Source organism: Oncorhynchus mykiss, chromosome 11 (genome assembly GCF_057628025.1).
Source record: "Oncorhynchus mykiss isolate SJ-2025 chromosome 11, ASM5762802v1, whole genome shotgun sequence".
NCBI lineage: Eukaryota > Metazoa > Chordata > Actinopteri > Salmoniformes > Salmonidae > Oncorhynchus > Oncorhynchus mykiss.
Window position 1 is genome coordinate 70,151,749 of NC_143032.1, and position 17,808 is coordinate 70,169,556.

At 47.4% G+C, this 17,808-nt stretch overlaps 1 protein-coding gene across 3 annotated transcripts in view; it reads left to right on the forward strand.

The window, feature by feature from the left end:
* LOC110536289 (tenascin) overlaps positions 1-17,808 on the forward strand; it is a 79,725-nt gene that overhangs the window by 35,602 nt on the left and 26,315 nt on the right. For all 3 annotated transcript variants that reach the window (XM_021622011.3, XM_021622012.3, XM_036936188.2), the window contains exons 7-8: positions 11,258-11,527; positions 12,165-12,350. In XM_021622011.3, the coding sequence (XP_021477686.3) occupies positions 11,258-11,527; positions 12,165-12,350 (456 nt within the window). The remainder of the gene's footprint in view (positions 1-11,257; positions 11,528-12,164; positions 12,351-17,808) is intronic.

Genomic DNA, 17,808 nt, shown 5'->3' on the forward strand with positions numbered 1-17,808 from the left:
GACAAGGAGAGTAGGAAGAAGGTGAGTATTTATTTACAAGTGAATGTGAATGTGAATGTGAATGGGTACAGAATCGTCTCAGTCTTGGCCCCACTCTCCTCCGTCTTGGAGAACATCCGGGACAGGGCGTCCGCCTTCCCGTTCTTCGACCCAGGTCGGAACGCCAGGGAAAAATTGAAGCGTCCAAAAAACAAAGGCCACCGGACGGGAGTTGAGACGTTTAGCCGATTGCACGTAAGCCAGATTCTTGTGGTCAGTCCAGACCACAAACGGTTGCTCCGCTCCCTCCAACCAGTGACGCCACTCCTCCAAGGCAAGCTTCACAGCGAGAAGCTCCCGGTTACCCACATCGTAGTTTCTTTCAGCTGGAGAAAGACGACAAGAGTAGAAGGCGCAGGGATGGAGTTTACCGTCAGTGGAGCTACGCTGGGACAGGATGGCGCCCACCCCCACATCAGACGCATCCACCTCCACAACGAACTGACGGGAAGTGTCAGGTTGAGAGAGAATCGGGGCGTTGGTGAATCGGCTCTTCAAATCTAGACATGCTCGGTCTGCCTCAGGAGACCAACAGAACTTTCTGGTGCAAGACGTCAGTACAGTTAAAGGGGCGGCCACCCGGCTGTAATCACGGATAAACCTCCGATAAAAATTCGCAAACCCCAGGAATCTCTGGAGCTGCAATCTCGTACCGGGCTGGACCCAATCCCGAACCGCCCGAACCTTCTCTTGGTCCATCTTGATCTCTCCCCTGGAGATGATGTACCCGCGGAAGGACGTCGTGTGAGCGTGAAAATCGCACTTCTCAGCCTTCACGAACAGACGGTTCTCCAATAACCGCTGCAGGACCTGCTTGACATGCTGAACGTGGCTAGAAAGCTCCTTCGAGAAGATGAGGATATCATCCAGGTAAACAAACACAAAAATACCAATCATATCTCTCAGAACGTCATTCACCATACTTTGGAACACAGCAGGAGCGTTGGTCAGTCCAAACGGCATCACCTGGTACTCGAAATGTCCCATCGGAGTATTGAACCCAGTCAACCACTCGTCCCCCTCTTTGATCCGAACCAAATGATAAGCATTACGTAAATCAAGCTTCGTAAAAACCGTAGCACCCTGTAAAGAATCTTAAGCCGAGCTCATCAAGGGCAGGGGATACTTGTTCTTGACCGTAATATCATTCAAACCCCGATAATCAATACACGGTCGAAGAGAGCCATCCTTCTTGCTCACAAAAAAAAATCCTGCACCCAGAGGTGATGACGAGGGCCGAATGAGACTTGCAGCTAGAGACTCCTTGATGTAGGTCTCCAAGGCCTCACGTTCAGGTTGAGAGATACTGTATAACCGTCCCTTGGGAAAGGCGGTTCCAGGAAACAGATTAATCGCACAGTCATAAGGTCGGTGGGGAGGAAGGGACTGAGCCTTCTGTTTACTGAATACTTCACCCAACTCGTGATATGTTTCTGGAACCAGGGACAAATCAGGAGGAGCAGAGTCACTGACCTGACTGGAAACGGCAGGAGAACAGGCAGTCCTAAGACAGTTAGCATGACAATCAATGCTCCAACTAGTTACCTTACCCGTCACCCAATCAAATGAGGGATTGTGTTCCTTCAGCCAGGGGTAACCAAGAACCAGAGGAACATGGGGCGAGGACAGAATGAAGAAGGAGATAAACTCAGAATGATTCCCCGACAACAACATCTTAACCGGTTCAGTCATCATAGTGATCCGTGCCAGACTACTGCCGTTCAGTGGTTGCTTCAATGGCTTCCGGCAATTGCTCCTTGGAAAGCCCCAGCTGTTCCACCAAGTCGGCATCAATAAAGCTGCCATCGGTACCTGAATCGATAAAAGCGTTCATCTCTAAACTCTGATCCTTATTCATAAGGGTCGCAGGAAAACGGGGTCTGACAGGATTCTTGAGAGGTTGAATCTGGCTCGCTAAAATTCCTCCAAAAACTAGCGAGCCGGCAGTTTAACGAGCGCTGTGGACAAGCGGAGATGTAATGTCCTGAGCTACCACAGTAGAGACAGCTGTTGGTCTCACGTCTACGTTGGCGCTCCTCCTTAGTTAGCCCGTGTCGCCCCACCTGCATTGGTTCAGGATCTGGTGGCAAGACCCCTCCACTAATCCCGTGTGGGGAATAACGATCAACACGTTCTGGTTCACTTCCTGAACCGAATGGTAACCGAGTTGCTGATTGATTGGATGGGCCCCACTGCTTCTCCCTCCTTCTCTCTCGGACTCTATTATCTACCCGAATAGATAAAGTGACCAAACTGTCTAGGTCACTAGGCTCTGGATAGGATATCAGCTCGTCCTTGAGTTGCTCCGACAACCCCTGGTAAAAAGCCGCTTGTAGTGACTCCTCATTCCAACCACTCTCCACAGACAATGTCCTGAACTCGATCATAAAGTCTGCCACACTGCGAGCTCCTTGGCGAAGAGTGAACAAACGTTTAGCTGCGTCCTTACCTCGGACTGGATGGTCAAAAAGCCTTCTCATCTCTCCCGTGAATTCCTGGTATGAAGCCATGCAGGTCCCCTGTCGTTCCCAAACGGCTGAAGCCCATTCCAGAGCTCTTCCACGCAGCAGTTCAATAACAAAGGCTATCCTAGCCTTGTCAGTGGTGTAAGAATGGGGCTGCAGATCAAACACTAACCCACGCTGCATAAGAAACGAACGGCATCTTCCCAAATCCCCTTCATATTTATCAGTCGTCGGTACCTTGGGTTCACGGAAGGAAACCGCATCAGACACGGCAGGTGAGATGGGTGAAACAGGTGGTGAATGAATCGCCAGCAAACTGAGCTGATCCTGGATTTGTGTCAAGCTAGCAGATGCGTTCTGGATTGCAACCGCTCTCTCCTGTAGCGCCGTCTTGTGTTGTCCCAATGTCTTCCCCTGCTGGGTAATGGCATGGCAAACGGAATCCAGGTCCGCTGGGTTCATTCTTGGCCGGATCGTTCTGTCACGTTTCTTCAAAATCGAACCCAGAAGCAGACCAGGACAAGGAGAGTAGGAAGAAGGTGAGTATTTATTTACAAGTGAATGTGAATGGGTAGATATATCCAGGTGGCGTAGCGGGTAGCGGTGGTGAGTTGATGGGAGTAAATAGGTGGATCCAATGGGGAAGCGGAATCCTCCGACGACCAGGCGGGATTGCGGTAAATGATCCGGGTGAGTAGCTGAAGACAGAACAAACGGAGGTAGGTTCAAGGCAAGCAATACGTAACAAACAACAAAACAAATTCTATCCAACTTGAGGCTGATACTCTGGCACAACATACTGTTCATGGCTAACGATCCGGCAGGAAATGGATGTCAGGTCCGGGCTTATGAAGAGGAGAGATGATGATCAGGACCAGGTGTGCAGATAGCTGATGGGATACAGGTGCGGGTAATCAGAAACCCCAACTGGCTACATTGCCCGGCAACTAGACAGGGTGCGTTCCAGAACGCCGGAAAAAACTCTCCAGGACAGAACATAGGCAAAAAACAGACTCAGGAAACGGGATTCGTGACAGTACCCCCCCTCCGACGAACGCCACCGGGCGGACTACCCGGAGCGCCAGGGTGGAGGCGGTAAAAGTCACGAAGCAGGTCATCATCAAGGATCTGACGCAGAGGAATCCAACTCCTCTCCTCAGGACCATATCCTTCCCAATCCACTAAATACTGGAACCCTCGACCCCGCCGTCTGGAGTCCATGATGCGGCGCACCGTGTAGACAGGACCACCTCCGATCATCCGAGAAGGAGGAGGACGAGGAGGAGGGGGTAACAGAGGACTGAGGTGAACCGGCTTGAGGCAGGAGACATGAAAGGTGGGGTGTACTCGAAGCGTTGCCGGCAATTTGAGTCGGACCACATCAGGGTTAATAATTCTCTCCACCACAAACGGACCAATGAACTTTGGTGACAGTTTCCTCGACTCAGTCCGTAGAGGAAGATCCCGTGTAGCCAACCACACCTTATCTCCGATGGTATAAGCGGGAGCAGGAATACGGCAACGATTCGCCTGGATCTGATACCGGTCAGAAACTCTAAGGAGGACCTTCCTGGCCCGATGCCAGGTCCGGTGGCAACGACGCATGTGGGCCTGGACAGAAGGGACCGAAAGATCCCTCTCCTGAGAAGGAAACAAGGGAGGTTGGTATCCGTACAGGCATTGGAAGGGGGACATCCCAGTGGCAGAGGAAGGAAGGGTATTATGGGCATACTCGACCCAGGGTAATTGAGATGACCAAGAGGTGGGATCAGAGGAGACAAGACAACGCAGCGTGGACTCCATCTTCTGGTTGGCTCTCTCCGCCTGACCATTAGATTGGGGGTGAAATCCAGATGTGAGACTGACTGTAGCTCCAATGGCCAAACAGAAGGATTTCCAGACAGCAGAGGTAAACTGAGGACCACGGTTAGAAACAATGTCACAGGGCAACCCGTGGACCCTGAACACCTCCCTAACCAGGATCTCGGACGTCTCAGTGGCAGAAGGCAGCTTGGAGAGGGGAACAAAGTGGGCAAACTTGCTGAATCTATCCACGATGGTCAGAATAACCGTGTTACCAACAGAAGATGGCAACCCCGTGACAAAATCCAGGGCCAGATGCGACCAAGGTCACCGGGGAATAGGTAGGGGTTGAAGAAGCCCAGAGCTGGCCCGATTGGTACTCTTATTCTGCGCACAAACAGGACAAGCGGCAACAAATATCCGGGTATCTTCTCCCATGGCAGGCCACCAAAATCGTCTGCGCAGTAACGCCATAGTCCGAGCAACACCAGGGTGACAAGCTATCTTGCTGGCGTGGGACCACTGAAGGACAGCAGAACGAACTGACTCAGGCACAAACATCCGACCGGGTGGACCGTTATCGGGCCCGGGCTGTGTCCGAAGAGCCGCCATCACCTCCTCCTCAATCCTCCATGTAACGGCTCCCACGACAACGTTCTGGGGAAGAATCGTCTCAGTCTTGGCCCCACTCTCCTCCGTCTTGGAGAACATCCGGGACAGGGCGTCCGCCTTCCCGTTCTTCGACCCAGGTCGGAACGTCAGGGAAAAATTGAAGCGTCCAAAAAACAAAGGCCACCTGACGGGAGTTGAGACGTTTAGCCGATTGCACGTAAGCCAGATTCTTGTGGTCAGTCCAGACCACAAACGGTTGCTCCGCTCCCTCCAACCAGTGACGCCACTCCTCCAAGGCAAGCTTCACAGCGAGAAGCTCCCGGTTACCCACATCGTAGTTTCTTTCAGCTGGAGAAAGACGACAAGAGTAGAAGGCGCAGGGATGGAGTTTACCGTCAGTGGAGCTACGCTGGGACAGGATGGCGCCCACCCCCACATCAGACGCATCCACCTCCACAACGAACTGACGGGAAGTGTCAGGTTGAGAGAGAATCGGGGCGTTGGTGAATCGGCTCTTCAAATCTAGACATGCTCGGTCTGCCTCAGGAGACCAACAGAACTTTCTGGTGCAAGACGTCAGTACAGTTAAAGGGGCAGCCACCCGGCTGTAATCACGGATAAACCTCCGATAAAAATTCGCAAACCCCAGGAATCTCTGGAGCTGCAATCTCGTACCGGGCTGGACCCAATCCCGAACCGCCCGAACCTTCTCTTGGTCCATCTTGATCTCTCCCATGGAGATGATGTACCCGCGGAAGGACGTCGTGTGAGCGTGAAAATCGCACTTCTCAGCCTTCACGAACAGACGGTTCTCCAATAACCGCTGCAGGACCTGCTTGACATGCTGAACGTGGCTAGAAAGCTCCTTCGAGAAGATGAGGATATCATCCAGGTAAACAAACACAAAAATACCAATCATATCTCTCAGAACGTCATTCACCATACTTTGGAACACAGCAGGAGCGTTGGTCAGTCCAAACGGCATCACCTGGTACTCGAAATGTCCCATCGGAGTATTGAACCCAGTCAACCACTCGTCCCCCTCTTTGATCCCCCTCTTGAAACCTGCTCCCAGAGTTGATGACGAGGGCCGAATGAGACTTGCAGACAGGGTGCAACCAGACAGGGTGCGTTCCAGAACGCCGGAAAAAACTCTCCAGGACAGAACATAGGCAAAAAACAGACTCAGGAAACGGGATTCGTGACACTCTCATTTTGAATTTATCTGTCTTTTTTTTTGCGTTGCTGTCAAAATTTGACTGGTGGCCACAGATTCGTTTAACCCTGCGTAACTGATTATATGGTAGACCATTCTTGAGGGGAAGAGGATGCATACTATCCGCACAAGGTATTGCGATCTGTGGGCTTTGTGAATAAGTCTGTGTGTAATGCATCATTCTCTTTGATGATCCATAAGTCCAGGTAGTTTATTTTTACTCTCATCAGTCTGCATGGTGAATTTGAGGTATTCAGAGTTCTCCTTTAGCAGAGTTTGGAATTCATTTAGTTCCTGCTGACTTCCTTCCCATATCACAAAGACATCATCTATATATCTCTTCCATAGAAGTATTTTAGAAAGTAAGGTGTGTCTCTGTTTTATAAAGGAGTGCTTCTTCAAATTGTCCCACATACAGGGGGCTACACCCCAACTTTGAAGGAAAAAGTCTGACTCAAAGACAAAGTAGTTATGGGATAATACCAGTTCAGTAAGTTGTAAGATGCAATCATTGGATGGAGCAAGGGTAGAGTCTCTCTGCTGAAGGAAGTGTTGTAACGCCTGCAAGCCTCCAGTGTGTGGGATGTTAGTGTACAAGCTCTCCACATCAAAAATGGCCAGCAGGGTGCCCTCTGGTAACCTTCCTAAGCCCTCTATCAATGAGATCATGTGACTCGTGTCTTTGACCTAACATGGGAGATTCTCAACCATCAGTTTAATGTGGTAATCCACAAATGTGGAAATGCTTGATGTTACAGAGTCAATTGCTGCTACAATGGGTCTGTCTACCTGGTGGAGGAGACACTTGTTTGTGTAATTTTGCGACTGTATAGAAAGTTGGTATCTTGGAAAATTTCACACATAGAAATTCAACTTATTTTTTTGTGATTTAGAGTACACCTAATATGTTCCCTCTGTTTGATGGTGCTCATTATACATTCAGGTTGAACCAAAAGATTACATGTAACAAATATGAAATTAAGTACGAAATGATTATGTGAAATTGAATGAAACAACCAACGTATGTTGATGCTAATATGATGTACAATATTCCATTATGTTTCTATATGATAACAATAGTGTAATATATTTAATATGCCATATACTATTTTTTTAACAGTTTCACAAATTAATTTTAATTAACTTAATCATTAAGACACACCCCTCACTACTGTCATTGGTTACAGTAATTGCACTGTGTGTCTACATAACCTGGTTCAAGTATTCAAGACATTACCCAGAGGAAGGCACAGTGATGCCGAAATGTTGGCAAATACCTGTTAAATTGCTGGGAGTTTAAACATGGAGTGTGCGACTTTCTTTCTTTTGATAGTTTATAGTTCATTCGCCGTTAGTCAGCACCTCCACACAAACAATTTTTCCTGGGTGTGCGCCAGCTCATGGTTTTTAATCGAACATGCCAGCGCTGACATGGGAGCTGAACAGACTGGGAGCTTTCACCCCTGCCGTTGCAAGAGTTCTCTTTCAACAAATCAGAGTAAAGACATTTCAATATCCTAAAGCAAATGTTCTTCACAGGTTTCTGTACTAACCTTTATTGCCTCACCTCCATCCCAATTCAAGGTCAGGCTCTCTATGCTTATTTATGGTTTGAAAAATGCATTCGCTTTGCCAGAGTAAACAGAACTAAGCCACTAGCTACCTGACATTCTCCTCTTATACGCCCCCTTTCCTCTTTATCGGAGGGTAGTTTGTACATTATAGCGTTGACTGACACTATAGGACTAGCATGTCCGTGTTTAAAGTTTATGGAGCTGTTGAGCTGGTGAACATTGGAACCTGAGACATGCATACACACACCGCACACACGTGTGCTTGCACACATGCGTGCACACACATGCACGCACACGCACGTACACACACACACACACACACACATACACATAAACACACACAAACATACTTTTACACAACAACACTGGGATTATGTTACCTAGATCTCCATGTAGCTCAAGGCCTCTCTGTCTGCCATTAAAACACACAGACTCATGCCACATCAAATCAAATCTAATTTTATTGGTCACATACACATAGTTAGCAGATGCTAATGCGAGTATAGCGAAATCCTTGTGCTTCTAGTTCAGACAGTGCAGCAATATCTAACAAGTAATCTAACAATTTCAGAATTACCTAATACACAAATGTAAAGGGATGGAATAGGAATATGTACATATAAATATATGGATGAGCGATGGCCAAACGGCATTGGCAAGATGCAGTAGATGGTATAAAATACAGTATATACATATGAGATGAGTAATGTAAGACATGTAAACATTATTAAAGTGTCATTTTTTTAGGTGACTAGTGATGCATTTATTAAAGTGGCCAGTGATTTGAGTCTGTATGTAGGCAGCAGCCTCTGTGTTAGTGATGGCTGTTTAACAGTCTGAGATAGAAGCTGTTTATCAGTCTCTCGGTCTGTGCTTTGATGCATCTGTACTGACCTCGCCTTCTGGATGATAGTGGGGTGAACAGGCAGTGGGATGGGTGGTGGTTGTCCTTGATGATCTTTTTTGCCTTCCTTGTGACATCAAGTGCTGTAGGTGTCCTAGAGGGCAGGTAGTTTGCTCCTGGTGATGCGTTGTGCTGACCGCACCACCCTCTGGAGAGTCTTGCGGTTGAGGGAGGCGCAGTTGCCATACCAGGCGGTGATACAGCCCGACAGGGCGCTCTGAATTGTGCATCTGTAAACGTTTGTGAGGGTTTTAGGTGACAAGCCAAAATTCTTCAGCCTCCTGTTGATCCTTCTTCACCACACTGTCTGTGTGGGTGGACCATATCAGTTTGTCCGTGATGTGTATGCCGAGGAACTTAAAACTTTCCACCTTCGCCACTACTGTCTTGTCGATGTGGATTGAGGAGTGCTCTCTCTGAATGTTTCCTGAAGTCCACAATCATCTCCTTGGTTTTGTTGATGTTGAGTGAGAGGTTGTTTTCCTGACACCACACTCCGAGTGCCCTCACCTCCTCCCTGTAGGCTGGGGTGCTACCTCTGCTGTTTCCTGAAGTCCACGATCATCTCCCTTGTTTTGTTGACGTTAAGTTAGAGGTTGTTTTCTCGTCATTGTTGGTAATCAAGCCCGCTACTGTTGTGTCATCTGCAAACTTGATGATTGAGCTGGAGGCGTGCATGGCCACGCAGTCATGGGTGAACAGGAAGTACAGGAGGGGGCTGAGCACATAACCTTGTGGGGCCCCAGTGTTGAGGATCAGTGAAGTGGAGATGTTCTTCACCACCTGGGGGCGGCCCGTCAGAAAGTCCAGGACACAATTGCACAGGGCGGGGTTGAGACCCAGGGCCTTAAGCTTAATGATGAGCTTGGAGGGTACTATGGTGTTGATTGCTGAGCTGTAGTCAATGAACAACATGCTTACATAGGTATTCCTCTTGTCCAGATGGGATAGGGCAGTGTGCGGTGTGATGGCGATTGCATCGTCTGTGGACCTGTTGGGGCGGTTTGCAAACTGAAGTGGGCCTAGGGTTGCAAGTAAGGTGGAGGTGATATGATCCTTGACTAGTCTCTCAAAGCACTCCAGGATGACAGAGGTGAGTGCTACGACGCGATAGTCATTTAGTTCAGTTATCTTTGCATTCTTGGGTATAGGAACAATGGTAGCCATCTTGAAGCATATGGGTGCAGCAGACTGGGATAGGGAGCAATTGAATATGTCCGTAAACACACCAGCCAGCTGGTCTGCGCATGCTCTGAGGACACGGCTAAGGACGCCGTCTGGGCCAGCAGCCTTGCGAGGGTTAACACGTTTAAATGTCTTACTCACGTCGGCCACGGAGAAGGAGAGGGAGGCCCGCAGTCCCTGGTAGCGGGCTGCGTCGGTGGCACTGTATTATCCTCAATGCGGGCAATGGTGTTTAGTTTTTCTGGAAGCAAGACGTCGGTGCCCGTGACTTGGCTGGGTTTCTTTTTGAAGTCCATAACTGCCTGTAGACCCTGCCACATACGTCTCGTGTCTGAGCTGTTGAATTGCAACTCTACGTTGTCCCTATACCAACATTCCACTTGTTTGATTGCCTTGCAGAGGGAATAACTACACTGTTTATATTCGGCCATATTCCTAGTCATCTTTCCATCATTGAATGTGATGGCTCGCACATTCAGCTTTGCGCGAATGCCGCCATCTATACATGGTTTCTGATTAGGGTAGGTTTTAATAGTCACATAGACATAGTGTAGTGGGATTAGCCTTCTGTGGGGCTAATTGCATGGAGAGATCCCCTCCCCCATGCCCTCCCACATCCCCTCCCCCATGGTGTGTGTTTGTGTGGGAGGGAGGGAGGGACCACTCCGGCTCATGGGAAGCCATCATCCTCCCAGGAAACAATCACAACCCTCGAACGACACACACACACACACACACAGCCAGCGGTTAAATCTATGTTAAGCTCCAGTGCAGATTCCCTGTTTTATCTTTCTTCTGCAGAAGGTTGACTTTCCTGAAGTTGCTAATTGTGACAAATCCATTCCATCATAATCTAGGGAAAGTGCCTTTCATGCTCTGGGTTTTGATCTGTACTTAAATTAATAACGTCATGCATGGATGCCTAAAAGAAAACATAGTTCGTTTTCAAATGATTATTGGTAGTAAATCCTGTCACTATTCATATTCAACCCTGTAACAAAGGCTCTGATGAGAGCTCAAACTATTTCAATCATATTCCAAGTCTCTCTGCCCTATCCATGGCCTTTTACCAGGACACCTGCACCCAGTATCACCTTATTAAAAATAGACAACCTGCCTTAATAAACCCTGTTCTCTGACCAAACTCGGTGGTTTTTGCTCTAGCACTACACAGCTGATTAAAATAATCAACTAATCATCAAGTTTGATCATTTGAATCAGCTGTGTAGTGTTATGGCAAAAAAACAAAATGTGCACCCCCTGGGGACTCGAGGACTTAGTTTGGGAAATGCTGCTCTACATGAAAAACATCATGAATGCTAACTAAATGTTCTCAGTCCTGGGGTGCGACCCAAACTGCACCATATTCCTTATATAGTGCAATACATTTGACCAGGTACCATAGAGCTGTATGCATACCACACCCTGTATTCACACCCCCCACCTCCTCTCTCCCCAGAGATCGATTCTCCTAGAGAGGTGAATTTGCGTGATGTAACGGACACCACAGCGCTGGTGACCTGGTTCCTGCCTGTGGCCATGGTGGATGGGGTGAGAGTGTCTTATGGGCCCAGCGACAACCCCTCAGACAGGAACACAGTGGAGCTGTCCTCCAGCGACACACAGCACCACCTGGGCAGCCTGAACCCTGACACAGAGTACGAGGTGTCGCTCATGGCCAAGAGGGGAGAGATGACCAGCGTGCCTGTATCTGAGACCTTCCTCACAGGTAAGACAAGAGTTGTATTCCATTTGGCACCTTATTCCATTTATAGTGCACCAGGGCCCATTAGGGACAAGCAAACTATACAACACTAGGGTTGCAAAAGTTTTCCAGAAATCTTTGAATCAGGAGGGAATAAACAGGATATCCATGAATGCTCCTACTGGGATTTCTGGAAAAACCTGGAATCGGGAGGGAATAACCAGGAAATCTGGAAATCGTTCAACCGGGATTTCTGGAAAACATGGGAATTTGGGGAAAGTGGCTGGAAGTGTGGATCTCTTTAAACAACACAATATCAAAATGATGTATGTGTAATAATTTGTTTGCTGGGTCTTTGATTAGAATAAAGGTAATGTTGATTATTGAAACGTTTAAATGTTCATGTCTTACCCTTTAGCTGTTATACATTTAGATTCAATTAAAATAAACATCCAATAAGCTTAAAAAATGGATTAAAAACTGTCCAGGATCTTTGATCAACTAGGCCAGAGGTGTCAAAGTCATTTTGCCCAGGGGGCCACATCCTAGATCAAAAAGTGTTGGTCTGTTCTCAACTGGGGTCTGGACCACACATCGTATTGTATTTGCGAGGGGATCATGACATTCCCCCCTGCCTGATCTATGACTGGATGTGTTCCAGACCTGGATGCCCCGCGGGACCTGCAGACGGTAGAGCTGACTGACGAGAGCATTACTCTGGAGTGGAAGAACAGCCAGGCTCAAGTAGACAACTACCGCATCAAATATGGCCCCCTCTCTGGAGGAGACCATGGAGAGCTGTTGTTCCCTACCGGACCCCTGGACACCACCCAGGCCAAGATCACTGGTAAGTGATCTTATTTTACTACATATCTGTAAAACCCTGATGAACTGTAAGGGCCGAAACGTGTTAGTTATATCAATAACTATGTGTTTTTATCAACTCCAACTGCCCTCCAAGAGTTCCCCTTACAAGAATTCCTCTTCTATTCCGTTTACTCCTCAGTTCATGCACCTTGGTTGTAGAGCAAGGTAGTGGCAACTGCTCCTTTTCCTTTGTTCAAGATCACTGGTAAGACAGAGCCCCTCCACTAGTCTAGTTATAACAGGATGCTTTTGGTGGTGGTGTTGTGTAATATCTGTGAATTTTCAGTTTTTAGATATTTTTGTTTTTACCTCTTAAAAAAACAATTAATGTGAGAACAGCTATAAAACAACCGTCCTCTCTTTGTGTAAATTAATATACACTACATGACCAAAAGTATGTGGACACCTGCTCGTCGAACATCTCATTCCAAAAATCATGGGCGTTAATATGGAGTTGGTCCCCCTTTGCTGTTATAACAGCCTCCACTCTTCTGGTAAGGCTTTCCACTAGATGTTGGAACATTGCTGCGGGTACTTGCACCCATTCAGCCACAAGAGCATTAGTGAGGTCGGGCACTGATGTTGGGCAATTAGGCCTGGCTCGCAGTCAGCGTTCCAATTCATCCCAAAGGTGTTCGATGGGATTGAGGTCAGGGCTCTGTGCAGGCCAGTCAAGTTCTTCCATACCGATCTTGACAAAACATTTCTGTATGCACCTCGCTTTGTGCACGGGGCCATTGACATGCTGAAACAGGAAAGGGCCTTCGCAAAAACGTTTCCACAATGTTGGAAGCACAAACTCGTCGTGGTATGCTGTAGCCTTAAGATTTCCCTTCACTGGATCTAAGGGGCCTAGCCCGAACCATGAAAAAGCCCTAGACCATTATTCCTCCTCCACCAAACTTTACAGTTGGCACTATGCATTGGGGCAGGTAGCATTCTCCTGGCATCTGCCAAACCCAGATTCGTCCATCGGACTGCCAGATGGTGAAGAGTGATTCATTACTCCAGAGAACACGTTTCCACTGCTCCAGTGTCCAATGGCAGCGAACGTTACATCACACCAGCCAACGCCTGGCATTGAGCATGGTCATCTTAGGCTTGTGTGCGGCTGCTCGGCCATGGAAACCCATTTCATCAAGCTTCCGACGAACAGTTCTTGTGCTGACGTTGCTTCCACAGGCAGTTTGGAACTCAGTAGTGAATATTGCAACCGAGGACAGGCGGTTTTTATCACACTACGCACTTCAGCACTCGCCGGTCCCGTTCTGTGAGCTTGTGTATCCTCCCACTTTGCGGCTTAGCCATTGTTGTTTCTAGACGTTTCCATTTCACAATAACAGCACATATGTTGACTGGGGCAGCTCTAGCAGGGCAGAAATTTGACGAACTGACTTGTTGGAAAGGTGGCATCCTATGACGGTGCCACCTTGAAAGTCACTGAGCTCTTCAGTAAGGCCATTCTACTGCCAATATTTGTCTATGGAGATTGCATTGCTGTGTGCTTGATGTTATACACCTGTCAGCAATGGGTGAGGCTGAAATTGCTGAATCTACTAATTTGAAGGGGTGTCCACATATTGCTGTATATATAGTGTATATTGTTTTTCAATGTAAACGGCAGCCTCGCTCTGCCAACTGTTCTGCTGCCAAGCGTTTGCGGCCCTCCTTCTAAATTGTCATTATTAAATTCAATACACTTATTTACAGATGGGCTGCTTTGTTTTTCTGTCATTAAACGTTTGTCCGACCACAAAAGACCCCCACTTTATTAGAAAACAGCTCAAGGGAGATTGCATTCAGGCCTTAAATGGAATAACACTACTACTTCAATGTGAGATTCATCCTGGTTTAACAAGAAATGCAGGGAGGGCCTATTTTTATCCTCCTGCACCGGTTCCCATTATACTCCATGTTTTGAGTCCGGCGGGCGGACAGACTCTTTTTGTATACCATGTGCCACTGCATCAACGGATTAAGCTCCCTGGCTGAGAAAAAAAAAAGAGTTCCAAACGGGTAATAGTGTCTTTGTCTGGGGCCCGTTCTTTGTTCTTGGGAGACCCATCCCCTGTAAATAAGGCATTTGCTGTGTCCCAAAATGCCATCCTATTCCCTATATAGTGCACTACTTTTGATCAGGGACCATCTGGCTATAGGCTCTGGTCAGAAGTAGTGCACTATATATGGAATAAGGTGCCATTTGGGATGCATCCAGTGCTTCTATTCAGCTGACTGGCCTCCCCGGTCCCCCTCCGCTCCTCTCCGCTCCTCACAAACCTCAGCACTTTTTTCACACAGTTATTATCTGTAATTGCCTTCACGCTTGTGATTTTATTGATAATGAGTTTCCTCTGCGTTAGGTTTAATTTCATGCTTCTTGTGCCTGGTTGCCTAGTGACCTCTGTGGGAGTTAATAAAGGAAATGAAGGCCGTTGGACTGAGGGCTCTTAATTGCACCGCACAGCGCGGCCACATAGCCGGACTAAAAGGATCTCAAAGCCTCTTATATCATAGCAAATGTTGTTTCTGCCCCATACAGCGCCTCTTCTAGATCAATCAGAGCAGATAGAGGTTCCAAAATGAAGAGGCTGAAAATAAACCCAATTATGCTTCAATCTATTAGCAAGGCAATTAAATCAAATCAAATCAAATTTATTAATATAGCCCTTCTTACATCAGCTGATATCTCAAAGTGCTGTACAGAAACCCAGCCTAAAACCCCAAACAGCAAGCAATGCAGGTGTAGAAGCACGGTGGCTAGGAAAAACACCCTAGAAAGGCCTAAACCTAGGAAGAAACCTAGCGAGGAACCAGGCTATGAGGGGTGGCCAGTCCTCTTCTGGCTGTGCAGGGTGGAGATTATAACAGAACATGGCCAAGATGTTCAAATGTTCATAAATGACCAGCATGGTCAAATAATAATAATTACAGTAGTTGTCGAAGGTGCAACAAGTCAGCACCTCAGGAGTAAATGTCAGTTGGCTTTTCATAGCAGATCATTAAGAGTATCTCTTCTGCTCCTGCTGTCTCAAGAGAGTTGAAAGCAGCAGGTCTGGGACAGGTAGCATGTCCGGCGAACAGGTCAAGGTTCCATAGCCGCAGGCAGAACAGTTGAAACTGGAGCAGCAAAACGGCCAGGTGGACTGGGGACAGCAAGGAGTCATCATGCCAGGTAGTCCTGAGGCATGGTCCTAGGGCTCACGTCCTCCGAGAGAGAGAGAGAGAGAGAGAGAAAGAAAGAAAGAAAGAAAGAAAGAAAGAAAGAAAGAAAGAAAGAAAGAAAGAAAGAAAGAAAGAAAGAAAGAAAGAAAGAAAGAAAGAAAGAAAGAAAGAAAGAAAGTGAAAGAATGAAAGAGAGAATTAGAGAGAGCATACTTCAATTCACACAGGACAGCGGAAAAGGCAGGAGAAGTACTCCAGATATAGCAGACTGACCCTAGCCCCCCGACACATAAACTACTGCAGCATAAATACTGGAGGCTGAGACAGGAGGGGTCAGGAGACACTGTGGCCCCATCCGATGATACCCCCGGACAGGGCCAAACAGGCAGGATATAACCCCACCCACTTTGCCAAAGCACAGCCCCCACACCACTAGAGGGATATCTTCAACCACCAACTTACCATCCTGAGACAAGGCCGAGTATAGCCCACAAAGATCTCCGCCATGGCACAACCCAAGGGGGGGCACCAACCCAGAAAGGACGATCACGTCAGTGACTCAACCCACTCAAGTGACATACACCTCCCAGGGACGGCATGGAAGAGCACCAGTAAGCCAGTGACTCAGCTCCTGTAATAGGGTTAGAGGCAGAAAATCCCAGTGGAGAGAGGGGAACCAGCCAGGCAGAGACAGCAAGGGCTGTTCGTTGCTCCAGAGCTTTTCCGTTCACCTTCACACTCCTGGGCCAGACTACACTCAATCATATGATGTACTGAAGAGGTGAGTCTTCAGTAAATACTTAAAGGTTGAGACTGAGTCTGTGTCTCTCACATGGGTAGGCAGACCATTCCATAAAAATGGAGCTCTATAGGAGAAAGCCCTGCCTCCAGCTTAGAAATTCTAGGGATAATTAGGAGGTCTGCGTCTTGTGACCATAGCGTACGTGCAGGTATGTACGGCAGGACCAAATCAGAGAGATAGGTAGGAGCAAGCCCATGTAATGCTTTGTAAGTTAGCAGTAAAACCTTGAAATTAACCCTTGCCTTGACAGGAAGCCAGTGTAGGGAGACTAGCACTGGAGTAATATTATCCAATATTTTGGTTCTAGTCAGGATTCTAGCAGCCGACAAACCATTCACAGAGACAAACTGATATCTTTCCGACAGATAAGATCTAAACCAGGACAGAACTTGTCCGTGTTGACCAATTTGGGTTTCCAATCTCTCCAAAAGAATGTGGTGATCGATGGTATCAAAAGCAGCACTAAGGTCTAGGAGCACGAGGACAGATGCAGAGCCTCGGTCTGACGCCATTAAAAGGTCATTTACCACCTTCACAAGTGCAGTCTCAGTGCTTTGATGGGGTCTTAAACCAGACTGAAGCATTTCATATACGTTGTTTGTCTTCAGGAAGGCAGTGAGTTGCGGTGTCACAGCTTTTTCTAACATTTTTGAGAGGAATGGAAGATTCGATATAGGCTGATTAGTTTTTATATTTTCTGGGTCAAGGTTTGGCTTTTTCAAGCGAGGCTTTGTTACTGCCACTTTTAGTGAGTTTGGTACACATCCGGTGGATAGAGAGCCGTTTATTATGTTCAACATAGGAGGGCCAAGCACAGGAAGCAACTCTTTCAGTAGTTTAGTTGGAATAGGGTCCAGTATGCAGCTTGAAGGTTTAGAGGCCATGATTATTTTCATCATTGTGTCAAGAGATCTAGTACTAAAACACTTGAGTGTCTCTCTTGATCCTAGGTCCTGGCAGAGTTGTGCAGACTGAGGACAACTGAGCTTTGGAGGAATACTCAGATTTTAAGAGGAGTCTGTAATTTGCTTTCTAATGATCATGATCTGTTCCTCAAAGAAGTTCATGAATTTATTACTGCTGAAGTGAAAGCCATCCTCTCTTGGGAAATATTGCTTTTTAGTTAGCTTTGCGACAGTATCAAAAACTGCTGCACGGTACTGTCTTTCCAAGCTAGTCGGAAGACTTCCAGTTTGGTGGAGCAGCAATAAGGGCTCTTCGATACTGCACGGTGCTGTCCTTCCAAGCTAGTCGGAAGACTTCCAGTTTGGTGTGGCGCCATTTCTGTTCCAATTTTCTGGAAGCTTACTTCAGAGCTCGGGTATTTTCTGTATACCAGGGAGCTAGTTTCTTATGACAAATGTTTTTAGTTTTTAGGGGTGCAACTGCATCTTGGGTATTGCGCAAGGTTAAATTTAGTTCCTCAATTAGGTGGTTAACTTATTTGTGTCCTCTGACATCCTTGGGTAGGCAG